The sequence below is a fragment of the Hyperoodon ampullatus genome (assembly GCF_949752795.1).
Source record: "Hyperoodon ampullatus genome assembly, chromosome: 10".
Classification (NCBI taxonomy): Eukaryota; Metazoa; Chordata; class Mammalia; order Artiodactyla; family Ziphiidae; genus Hyperoodon; species Hyperoodon ampullatus.
The window spans coordinates 35,871,880-35,883,953 of record NC_136923.1 but is presented as its reverse complement, the minus strand read 5'-3'; the positions used below and the strand labels follow the sequence as shown (position 1 = coordinate 35,883,953).

The window sequence follows — 12,074 nt, the reverse complement described above, 5'->3', positions numbered from 1 at the left end:
TCAGGCTCTGAAGGCACCTTGGGCCGGGGTAAGGAGGCACAGGGATCCGAGCAGGTGGCCTGGGAGCCCATCACTGCAGGTCTCTAGGTCCATTTTCTTGCTCTATTTCCAAACTACATCACTCTTTTGGTTCTCAGGCCTCTGGGGGTAGTGGTATGGCACTAGCATCATCAAGGCACTGAGAGAGAAACCCCTTCCTGGCACGTGCGTGCGCACACTCAAGACACACACACACACACAGCACCATTGCCAGAGGCATTAGCAACCCAGCCCCACTTGAGGCAGGAGCACCCAGGGAGATGCCAGAGCACCTTGGGCAGGGCCGCTGTGGCCACCGCCGAGGCACAGCCGGAGGAGCTGTCTGCCGCCCGCCCAGCTGCTCAGGCCTTCTCTCCCAACTGCAGGTCTGACTCAGGAGACGAGCAGTTCCCAACTATTTGCCGGGAAGACCCAGAGATACACAGCTACTTCAGGGACCCCTGCTGCTTGGGGGAACAGGAGTACTTCAGCAGTGAGGAGTGCTACGAGGACGACAGCTCGCCCACCGGGAGCAGGTGAGGGCTCTGTGGCTCGGGATGACCTTAGGAGGCCTTGCTGTCTCCTGGCCCTGGGGCTGCGCCTGCTCATGAAGCCACGGGCCACCTGCTGCTGCCCTTGGGACTGTCCTGGGAAGCAAAGCAGGAGCACAGCCTCCAGGCCACGGGAGAAGTCAGGGCAGGAGAAATAGGACTGGAGAGAGGCAGAGTGGAGGCCTGTGTTCTCAGGCCTGTTGACGTATTTCCACCAGGGGCCCACCCATGAGGCTTTATTGTAGGCTCTAGAAATGAGAGCCTTTGCTAAACGCTGAGCGCTCTGGGCTGGGGGCTCTCGCTGTGTAGCGGCTCGTCAGCCCAGAGCTTGGTCGGTCTTAATGGACAGCTCCTGCTTCCCGCTCCCATCAGGTGGTCTCTCCTAGAGGTGAGGGGACAAGAGGTCAGAGTGGCCCCACTCAGCAGATGTGCCTCTCTAGGCTCCTGTCCTGAAGAAGGCAGGTATGAGGTTAAAGCGGATACTTTGCTTTAGGACAGGTAGCAGGCAGTGCAGGGGGATAAAGGCCACCTACCACCCTCTTCTCTGTAAACTGCATCCCACTGTGACCGGTGGCCCATTGAAGTGGACGTGGTTCTGTGGTGAGGTCACTTCTGGTGTCTGAGATGTTGTTAAATGTCAGCCTCGTCTTTCAGGCCAGCCACAGCTGAGCCTCCCTCACCCTGCTCTGCGCCACGGCCTTCCGCAGGCCTCCCTGGATGCCTGACTTGCAGAGCCGCTGGTCCTGAGCCAGCTGCATTCTGAGTTTCCGTCTTCAGGGCCTTTGCCCAAACCATGACCACCCCTTGGATGCCCTTTCCCCACCTGTGCTCACCTAATCCCACCTTCCCTTCAAGGGCCTGCTCCTCCCTCCTCTGACTGGAATTGAAATGCCACCCCCCACCCCACCCCGAGAACCCACGGAGCCCCACCCTGAGCCCCTCTTCCAGTGCCCACCTTCGCCAGCCTGCGTTAGAATTCCATGTGCATGAGGTATTTGCTAAGCTCCTTGACCGCGCTTCATGCATCTTCGTGTCCCAGGCGCCCCACTCAGCACCTGGCCGAGGGCAGACCCTCGGGAGGAAGCGAGCGGGTGATAGTCAAGCTTGCAGGGCATCTGCAGTCCACATCTGACCGGGGTCTGAGGCTGCCCCAGGGAGGGAAAACATCAGCACCTCACTCATCGCAGGTCTGCCATCCTGAACCTTCCTGTAGCAGCCCTTGCCCTCCATCTAGAATTTTCCATGGAGCTGAGGGCTGCCTTGTTCTACTGTGTCCAAGGCGGTGGGGAGAGGACTGTGATGTGGGCTTGTTAATTAGGCTCTCATGTGTCCCTTGCTCTCTCTTCTGGCCTTTTCGATCACCAGGCAAAGCTACAGCTGTGGCTACTATAACCGATACCCAGGCAGCAGCTTGGACTTCGAGCGGCCTCGAGGCTACCATCACCCGCAAAGCTTCTCGGAGGATGATGACTCACCTGTTTGCTATGATTCCCGGAGGTCTCCAAGGAGACGCCTGCTCCCTCCCACCCCAACATGTGAGGCCAGATTTTTTGTTTGGGAGCAAGGCTCACAGAGCGCAGCGTGCCTCTCCCCCTGCCCCAGCCTGGGGGTGGTGACGGACGTGGTCCTGCCATGTTGGGGGCCTCCAGTCCTCGAGACCAGCCCCCTAGTTGGAGATGCTGTTGGCTTTCTTTCTCATCTGTGTGCCACGTGGTAGGGCTTAAAGCGCTTCCTGCTGAGAACAGAGGGAGACAGTGTGAGGCCCCACAGCTGCACGGTATGTAGCACCTGATGAGGGGTTTTCAGTGCGCCTCATCACTGCCTTTGAGCTTGGGATCTGCCCTGACAGGTAGGCAAGACATGCACCATGGTGTTGATAGTCCCACTCCCTAGATGGGGCGGTGACCCCTTAGAGGGCGGAGGATGGGCCCACGCACAGAGTGGACTTGAGCCCAGGCCTCTTACCAAGGCCCATGAGGAGCACCTGGGGGTTCTTGGTATCCATCCTTCCTCCTCTCTCCCACCTTTGCCTTGGTCTGCCAGTGCTCTCTGCTCATGGTAGGTTGTGGCCTTGGTGGTGACCTCTAGGGTAGGCGCTCCCATCCTGGGGCCAAGGAATCCCCTCCCGCAGAGAAGCGGCAGGGGCTGGCTGCTCCCTGACCTGGTTTTCGTGTGCAGCTGGCATCAATGGTGCCACCAGGAGATCTGGGTCACCCACAGTGAGGAACTTGAGCCAGGGAAGGAAACACAGCAGTGGCCCCTGCCAGTTCCTGGCTGGGTAGTTTGATTTTGGACACGTGGACATTTTGATGCTGGTTAAAGAATATCTACTTCTGGCGTTTCTGAAGAATGAGGCATATTTTGGGGTAGGACTCTAATCAGTAACCAAAAATAACCAAGACACAGTGGCTCTGAGTCTGCCATCTAGTGCACAGTAACAAGTGCAGTTGGGTGGTGCCCAGGTCCTATCTCTCTCTAGCTGTCATAGCCCTGCTGGGAAGTGTAATCAGACCCATTTCCATGGTTAATATTTAATTTCACAGCCCCAAACAGAAGCTGCTAAACAGAGCAGTTCTGGGGTCCATCAGTACCAGGTGACGCACACGCAGGCGAGGCTGGACAGAGGCCCCTGGCCCTGTGAGTTCCACTGCCCTCCTGTGACCTCCCTGTCTCCCTTTGGTGGCCACGATAATCACCATTCGCAGGCGCCGCCTCTGTGAATCAAGGACCCTGAGCGGGCAAGAGTGGCTGCCCTCTTTATTTTTAAGGGTGAATAAATTAAATGCATCTTATTTGCTTTGCTGCTCATCCAGTCAGACCTCAGGCAGGGAGACCACGGAGCCCCTGTGTTCTCAGCCACAGCGGGATTACTTCCCCCATTAGAGACGGCGGTGCAGAGCAAAAGGGAGGATCCACTTTCAAAACTGAAAGGTGCCACCTGAATGACAGCGGTGGTGGCTTTCCTTTCCTGGCTCCATCCTCTGGCTCCACCATCTGACCCTAGGAGGGTCTGAGAGGTGGTGCTGACCAGGGAAGCCCATCCTCTTCTTAGAACACTTAAGTTCGGTCCCGCGTGGCGCGTGGAGGGAAGGCTGTCTGATGCGGATGGCAGGTGTCCGTGTCCCATGTCGGCAACTGGACGAGGAGGCCCAGCAGGCCCCATGGTGTGTGTCGGGCCCGCGAAACAGGGCTCGTTGTCTGTCTGGTCCCTCCCTGTCGGGCAGTGGCCGGCAAGGGCTCGGTCTGGTCTCCGTGCACTTTTGGAGCCTGGCCCCCAGAGAACGGGCTCTGCAGCATCGTGTGCAGTCCCGGGGTGCCGGGGGCCTCCCCAGGCTGGTCCCTGCGGTTTTCCAGTGCAGGAATTAGGGGTGTGTGGAGTGTTGCCGGGGCATGAGAAATGCCCCGTGAGCTTAGAAAGCAGAGTTCAAGAAAGGACTGTTGAGGTGACTCAGCGCTGCCTTGCAGGCCACCAGTAAGGCTGCCGAGGCAGCCCAGGCGGCAGCGCCTGAGGGGAGGTGTCCTGGGGAGGCCTCTGGCCTGTGTTCGGAGCCCAGAATTCAGACTCATCTCCCGGGCCTGGTGCCCTGTGAAGCCACGAGTGTTGGTTCATCTTGTCATCACTCGACCTGTTTATAAGCCTCTATTCAAAGTGGCTGTTAACAGGGCAGCCAACCGCATTTTTTAAAGTTCAAGGTATCCTTTCTTGTTTGTTCTGTCTTCAGGGCTAGGGAAGCTGAGTCTTTCCCCACAAAAGGATCTGCTTATTACCTGGTTGAGCTATTAGGGCAGGTAGCAAACAGAAGTGTAAACATAACACAGGAGCACCAGCATGATGCTCCAGCCCCCAGTGACACTCAGGATGTCTGGAAGGTGAGAACGGGGCGGTCAGCAAGCGTCTCTGGGATTCTAGAACGACGTCGTGTACTTGACCCGGAATGCTGTGTCCACACCAGGTGCAGGGACAGGGGCCTAGGGTCAGAACAGCCACCCTCTGGCTGCTTCTAGCTCCTCCCCCTGAGAACAGACGTGGCAGGGAGGAGAAATTGACTTGCTCTTTTGAAAACATCCCTTAGTTGGACTGCTTCTTCCTCCCTCCCAAAGTTCTGAGACACCGCCCCCGCCCCCACCGCCCCGTGCCCAATGCTTTTTCTTGGATGCCTTGCTTGCTTCCTCCTGGGCCCCCTGCTGAATGTCCAGGGGGCTGCCCTGACCCCAGAGCCCCGGGGCCCTGACGGCCAGATTCACAGCTGCACGGTGTGATTTAACTTCTCAGCCCCCCGGAGATCCTCCTTCAACTTCGAGTGCCTGCGCCGGCACAGCAGCCAGGAGGAGGTCCCGCCATCCCCCGCCTTCCTTCACCGCACGGCCCTGCCTCTGCACCTGATGCAGCAACAGGTGAGCCGGCACACCTGGCCCTGCCCCCAGGGCCGATGTGCACCCCGTCCCCCTCGGCTGCCAGCACTGGAGGGAAGGGGGACCCTTCACAAACACTCTGGTTCAGTCCTGTGACAACCTCGCCAAATAGAAACTATCATGAACCCTGTTCTACGGATGAGCAAGCATCACAGAGGGAAGGTGACATCCCTGAGCTCACACAGGAGGTGAGTGGCCGAGCTGGCATTTGAGTCCCAGGCTGCCAGCTTCCAGAGCCGGGCTCTCAGCCTAGCTGCACACACCCTTCCTCGGCACTGAAGGCAGGGCCTGGGACAAGCCACACTGCAGGGAGTGGCTGCCGCTTGACTGACCCTGAACAGTCGGTGCTGCCCTTGGCTCTGAGAGGTTATCCCGTCATTTACGAAGCCCTCTGGGGGCTGGGCCCTGGGGTCACAAGAGTGTGTGAGCCTCCGACCTGCCTGCAACGGGGGTGTAGTCCAGGGAGACCGGCCTGTCAGGGCGGCCGGACAGGAGGGAGCCCAGGGCCTGGAGGGCCTGCGGGGCTTTGCCTCCAGGACAAGGGTATGGTACTTTGTCTTCCTGAAAAGAGCACATCAGAGATGCTGTCCTCTTGTGTGTGTGTGTGTCTGGGTCAGGTGGGAGCACACATGGTATGGTATGCTTCTTACCCTGAGCGTCCATTTCAGAGTTTCTGTTCAGGTCTGCCAACCTTTTGCCTTTCTGCCTTCCTTTTTAAAAAAAAAAATATTTATTTATTTGGCTGTGCCAGGTCATAGTTGCAGCATGCTGGATCTTAGTTGCGGCAGGCGGGATCTAGTTCCCTGACCAGGGATCGAACCCAGGCCCCCCTGCGTTTGTAACGCACAGTCTTAACCACTGGACCACCAACGAAGTCCACTGCCTTCCATTTTTTATGTTAAGTTTTCTGTGCTGCTTTGTCGTGGACGGAGGCCCTGGAAGGCCCTGGCCATCGCATGCCACACACCAAGTAGGCATGGAGGTCTTTGTGGGCTTGTGCGTGACAGTGCCCTGTCCCCTGCTGCCCCGCCCTGCCTCCCCCAGGCGGTCCTGGCTTCCGATTTGGCCACAGGCCTGTGCTGTTCGTAAACCCGGCCTCACCGTCCCCCTCTGCAGAGTGGGATGCCAGGGCAGACCTGCCATGGCATCTCTGGAGGTGGAAGAAGCAGGCTTGTACCTGGTGCTTCCTGAGCAGAGTGCTGGCCGCGGGATGAGTTGCCCTAAAGAGAACCAGCCTGTTTCCCTACGAGCGCTGGGCGCCGTCAGCTTACTCTGAACGCACTTCCCTATTCAAACCCGGAGTGAACCGGGTGGCGTGTTCATACCCCACAGCTTGTGTGTCTTCCCTGTTTCTTCATGCTTCTAAGCAATTTCACCAACAACTGATTCCTACCTGGGAAGGGTCACAGGAAATATATTATGCATTTGGGGGAAAAGAAAACACGGTCTGCTAGAAAGCCAAGTTTTTACGGCCAATTCATTGATTACTCAGTGTGCTGTGTCCTTCTGAAGCCCCTGTAAAACAGCGCCTCCAGCCTGGTCTGTTTTTTTTTGTTTTGGGGGTTTTTTTTTTGCAGTATGCGGGCCTCTCACTGCTGTGGCCTCTCCCTGCTGTGTCCCGTTGCGGAGCACAGGCTCTGGACGTGCAGGCTCAGCGGCCATGGCTCACGGGCCCAGCTGCTCTGCAGCATGTGGGATCCTTCCGGACCGGGGCACGAACCCGTGTCCCCTGCATCGGCAGGCGGACTCTCAACCACTGCACCACCCGGGAAGCCCCAGCCTGGTCTGTTGTGAGGGGGCCCGAGGCCGGGACCTCTGAGGACCTCTGGTCTCCCCACTTCCTCTTTCTCCTCAGATCATGGCAGTCGCCGGTCTAGATTCCAGTAAAGCCCAGAAGTACTCGCCGAGCCACTCCACCCGGTCGTGGGCCACCCCGCCAGCGACCCCGTCGTACAGAGACTGGACGCCGTGCTACACCCCGCTGATCCAGGTTGAGCGGTCGGAGGCCTCAGACCAGGTCAACGGCAGCCTACCGTCCCTGCACCGCAGCTCGTGGTACACGGATGAGCCCGGCGTCTCCTATCGGACGTTCACACCAGCCAGCCTGACCGTCCCCAGCAGCTTCCACAACAAAAACAGCGACAAGCAGAGGAGCGCAGACAGCTTGGTGGAGGCAGTGAGTGTGGCCGCGGAGTCTGCACGGGAGGGCGGAACTGGGGAGAACCGCGTGCAGCAGGAACGGGTGGTGGTTCTGAGGGCAGGCGGGCTCCGGAGCCCGGATGCCTGGCTTCTGAACCTGGACACCGCCCACTTCTTAGCAGCAAGGATGGTACTTAAAGCATGAATATAAAAACAGCACCCCGGCCGGGTTTCAGCAGGTAGCTGTACCTAGGATTGTGTGTGCTGTTCCTGCAAATATGACTAGCTTAAACTGAAACGTCTGTCCCCAGTGGGTTGCACTCTTATTGGGCCACATGCTGTGTTTGAGGTCCTTCAGATTTTCAGAGCCATTCACCTTCCCTCTTAGTTACCACGTATGGGGTCTAGCAGACATGACTGGCTGAGTCCCAAGAGCACATCATACAGTCACTGCTTGAGATGCTTTTTCTGTCCTTTCGCATTCGTGCCACAGATCCTCTTTCCTGTACAGGTTCTGATATCCGAAGGCTTAGGACGGTATGCGAGGGACCCAAAATTCGTGTCAGCGACAAAACACGAAATCGCCGATGCCTGTGACCTAACCATCGACGAGATGGAGAGTGCAGCCAGCAACCTGCTGAACGGGAACGTGCATCCCCGGGCCAATGGGGACGTGGGGCCTGTCTCACACCGGCAGGACTACGAGCTCCAGGACTTCGGGCCCGGCTACAGCGACGAGGAGCCAGACCCTGGGAGGGATGAGGAGGACCTGGCAGATGAAATGATTTGCATCACCACCCTGTAGCCCCCAGGGAGCGGCCGACTGGCTCTGGCCTCAGGTGGGGCGCCAGAGGGCCAGGGGAAAAGTGCCTCGTAGTTAGGAAAATTTAGGCACTAGTGTGGAGTCCCTATTCAATTTAGACTTTTGTACAAGTGACGTCATGCCTCAAGGAAGCCATAAATCTGGTAGGGGACAGCCGCGCCCACATGCTCAGCCCCAGCTGTGGGCAAGAGCAGGTCCAGCCCTCCTGGAGAGGACCAGTGAGGAGGTCGGACAAGCCCTGCCCGCTTGTCCAGAGCGCTGGCCCGCCACCCGCGGGCATGGGGGGGAAGGTTTCAAGGTGATGACGATCACCATACCTATGTCATTACCTCAGCCATCGGTCTAGCATATCAGACGTTCACTGGGCCCAGCGTATCCATTTTTAAACCCTTTTCCCCCAAAAAACACACTGCTTCCTGATTCCTGTTCGGCTCTTCTGAAATACAGTGTGTAAGTCAGGACCTACCTACCAGCCGTCATCCTGAGAGGGGAGCGGGACCCTGTAAACGGGGTTTTCTGTGACGTGACGCCAGTTTACAGGAGAGAGCATCACTCCGACGGTCGGTTTCTGACTGTCAGGCAAAGGGCAACTGTAAACTGGAATAATAATGCACTCGCAACCAGGTAAACTTAGATAACGCTAGTTTGTTTAAAAATTCTAGATTTACTGTATATGACTTGTAATATACTATAATTTGTATTTGTAAAGAGATGGTCTATATTTTGTAATTATTGTACCGTATTTGAAATGCAGCAATATCCATGGGTCCTAATAATTGTAGTTCCCCACTCAAATCTAGAAACTATTAGTATTTTTACTCGGGCTATACAGAAGTAGAAGAAATAGAGCCAATTCTCATCTATCCAGTGGAAATCTTTTGGGGGTAAAATTTTAAGTTCAAAAGAACTTGGCACTACAGAGATTTTTCTAAACTATTTTGAGTCACTATAAATCTGTCTTTACACAAGAGATAACAGATGACTATTTGCAGTCTTTTTTTGGGCAGGGGTTCTATGATTTGATGTTGCACCTCCTGATCCACCGTGGGTTGCAGCTGTCTTTTGTTTTGCTTTAGTAACACTCCGATGAGCACACTGCAGCCTAGGTCGAGCTGGTTACTCTGACCCGGTGGCATTCATAGTTGTGGTTTTCTCAGCTGCCCCCACAGGACATTTCCGGCGCAGAAATAATCGCACAGGTGAATGAAGTCCTTCTGCTGTTGTCCCCTGGGGACTGGTAAGGCTGCTTGTCTTAGGAAAGAAATAAGGAGTGCTGGGGACAGAGGGGGCAAAGGATGATCGATAGGACTAGACGTCGGGCTCTGTACAAATCGTATTGCCTTTTTACAAAACATTGCTGTACTGTGTGTTCTCTTTGAGGGCTTTTATATGCAACTGAATGAGGGCTGAAGTTTTCATTAGAATGCACTCACACTCCAATTGTACTTCTCAATGAAAACCCACTTTTGGATCATTAGACCCATCAAGGCTTCCTTTTCTGTTCACAGAATTATGCCGACTTTGTCAAGTTACCTTGGCAGGGATTCCCTGCAGTCAAAAAGACTGGTAGCGATTTTTGGTTCAAAGTTTTTAAATATTACGTAACCTGTTAATGTTTTGGTTTTTTTTTTTTTTTTTGTAAATAACACTTTGTTATGAAGACCTTACAAACCTCTTCTTAAGACATTCTTACTCCAGATCCAGGCAAAAACACTTCAAGGTTTGTAAATGACTATTTCCTGACGTAAATTCTTTTTTATTAAAATGCAAAATGATCTTCAGAATAAAACTGTGTAATAATTTTATTGTACTTGGGAGCTCTCGCAAAGAGCTGGCGTTCGCCAGTGCGAGCTTCGGGAGGGGCAGGTACTCTGTGAGGGCACTTCTGTAATTATGTAGATTTTTTTCTTATCCTCTTGGCGCCTTCTCCTTTTTTCTTATCCTCAGGCCGATGGTAACTTAAGGCCAGCTGCAGAGAGCACTGTTTCTCCTAAAGGGCTAACCCACTGTCACCGTCATCTCAGACTCTGTGTCTCTCCACCGAGCATCGGTCTTTCTTACTGTGTGGCTTGGCTTACCATCATCAGTCCAAAACTGCTGTAACAGGACTGAGTTTTCTGGTATAGTCGGTGATCTTTTCTAGTCAGCACTTAACCGGCATTTTTACAGGCTGCACCACTCCTAATATCTGTCTGCATTAAGCCTGCTTCGACTGCTCATCTAACATTAAATTTTTCTTTGGAAGAAAAATTTGAAGTTGTAGAGCATGGTTTTTTTCTTTCAGGAATCTTTTAAGATTAAATGTCTCTCCTTTTTAGTTCCCCTCCCACTCCCTAAAAAAAAGTCATTTTGTTGTGTCCCCAGGAATAGTACATTTAGTTTCTTTCATCTTGTGTTTTCCATAATATCACAAAACAGAAATGGCAGCAAGAACCTCGTTAAAATGGTCTCTGTGATTTCCATCCAGACGGCTGGGCCACGCAGCACCTCCCAGCCTGATTCTGAGATGTTTCAGAATCAGCCAGTGGCTGGGAAGGGTGGGTTGCAAAGGCCCCAGAAGCTTCTCCAGTGCAGGATGGGCTTAACCTGCCTGATGAACCCACTTTACGGCTGATGCCACGCTTGTGAGAGAAACCAGAGCAGTTTATTCTGTGTTGTTTATGTTTTGCAGTCCTAAGTGTCTTTGCCCATTGCCTGTTTTCCTGCAAAGGTTTTTACTGTTATGCTGGGTGGTCAGTTTGTCCTGAAAACTGGTTAGCATCACACACAGAGTTCCAACTCCTTTACTAGCCTCCCCGACTCAAAAACAGACTCCAGCTATGGCCTTCATTTGTTGAAAAAAAGTTTTTACTTCTCTAAAATGATATTCCTTCCCTACTGGGGACCTAGGAAGGCAGGCGAGGAAGAGGAGCAGGCCTGGGGCCCTTGCTTCTAACCAGAGAACGAGAGCCAGAATGGCTGTGAGGGCGCCCTGTGGGGACAGTGGCAAGAGATGCGATGGGAGGCTGGGGCCAGCGGAGAAGGGTGTGTGTTTTTTCTGGTTTTTAAGAGAAAGGCACCTAGGTATTTGATCTGATGGTAAGTCGTGCAGTGGAAATCTGAAATGACCTTTGGGAGGAGGAAAACGGTTTGGCTGGAGAGAAGACTCTATTTGAATTTGTGGAAATGGCTCCTGCAGCCTGCACGAGGGCCGCACAAGGCCGTACGTTAAGGCGCCAGAGTCCCACCTCCGGGACCTGCCCTTTTCTGGTCACCTGCGGGCAGGCTGCTCCTCTAGCTGTATGTTCTGGCTCTTATTCTACCAGGAAGAACCCTCTGCTGATGCAGCAGCTTAAACACTGGCTTCCTCAGAGGGGTCAGTGTTCTGACCACTAGGCACATTTGCAGCTTTCTGTTAGGCTTTTTCAACCTAATTTTTGGAAATGTATGTTTTTCCTTTTGGGGAGTACTGCAGGCTTTTTGCTAAGGGACTTAAACGACGTCTTCCTGGTTCTTCAAGAGGCTGAGCGCCGGCCGGTCTCCATGCCCCTCGGGCTGCCAGACTATGGCTCATCCTCCCCAATTCCAGTTTGCACTTTCCTCCCCTCTCTGGCTTCCTTGGCCAACAGCCCTCTCTTTCTGAGGTCGGAGCTTCCTTCGTGGTGGTGGACCCTTCAGAGCCTTCAGGTTAGGACACGGGCCAGTGGCTCCACCCTGCCCACGTGGCCACGGCACTCAGCTGTCAGGGCTTGAGGGAGGAACCGCCTCAGATCAGAATATTCTGTCCTGGGTCTGAACTCCAATCGCAGTTTTCTGTTGGGTCCTGGATATACGTGACACTCATGCTCTTCTCCTTTGAAACGTGTGTGTGTGTGTGTGTGTGTGTGTGTGTGTGTGGCAGTGTCATGTGATCGCATGGAACGAGGCCCCGTAGCAAGGGCGCGAGAGGGGCCTGGGTGCCATCCACCGTACAGGCTCCCCTTACACACTTCGCTTTGCCCATCGACACACGCACACTAGCGCGTCAGCCACCGTCTCAGAGGCCGAGGGCACCACAGTACGCAGAGGTGACCGAACTGAATGGCCGTGTCACCTGCCATACCGGCGCCAGAGGAGGTCAGCGCAGTCACACTCAGGCCTGGGACCCCCCC

General features: G+C 54.6%; 1 protein-coding gene across 5 annotated transcripts in view; it reads left to right on the top strand.

The window, feature by feature from the left end:
• The window catches only part of CACNA1D (calcium voltage-gated channel subunit alpha1 D), a gene marked incomplete at both ends in the record, with an annotated part of 464,657 nt that extends 456,731 nt beyond the window's left edge, over positions 1–7,926 (top strand). For all 5 annotated transcript variants that reach the window (XM_079713181.1, XM_079713184.1, XM_079713182.1 and 2 more), the window contains 5 exons: positions 405–554; positions 1,935–2,104; positions 4,843–4,964; positions 6,838–7,158; positions 7,633–7,926. In XM_079713181.1, coding sequence (XP_079569307.1) covers positions 405–554; positions 1,935–2,104; positions 4,843–4,964; positions 6,838–7,158; positions 7,633–7,926 — 1,057 coding nt within the window. The remainder of the gene's footprint in view (positions 1–404; positions 555–1,934; positions 2,105–4,842; positions 4,965–6,837; positions 7,159–7,632) is intronic.
• Positions 7,927–12,074: the final 4,148 nt, after the last annotated feature.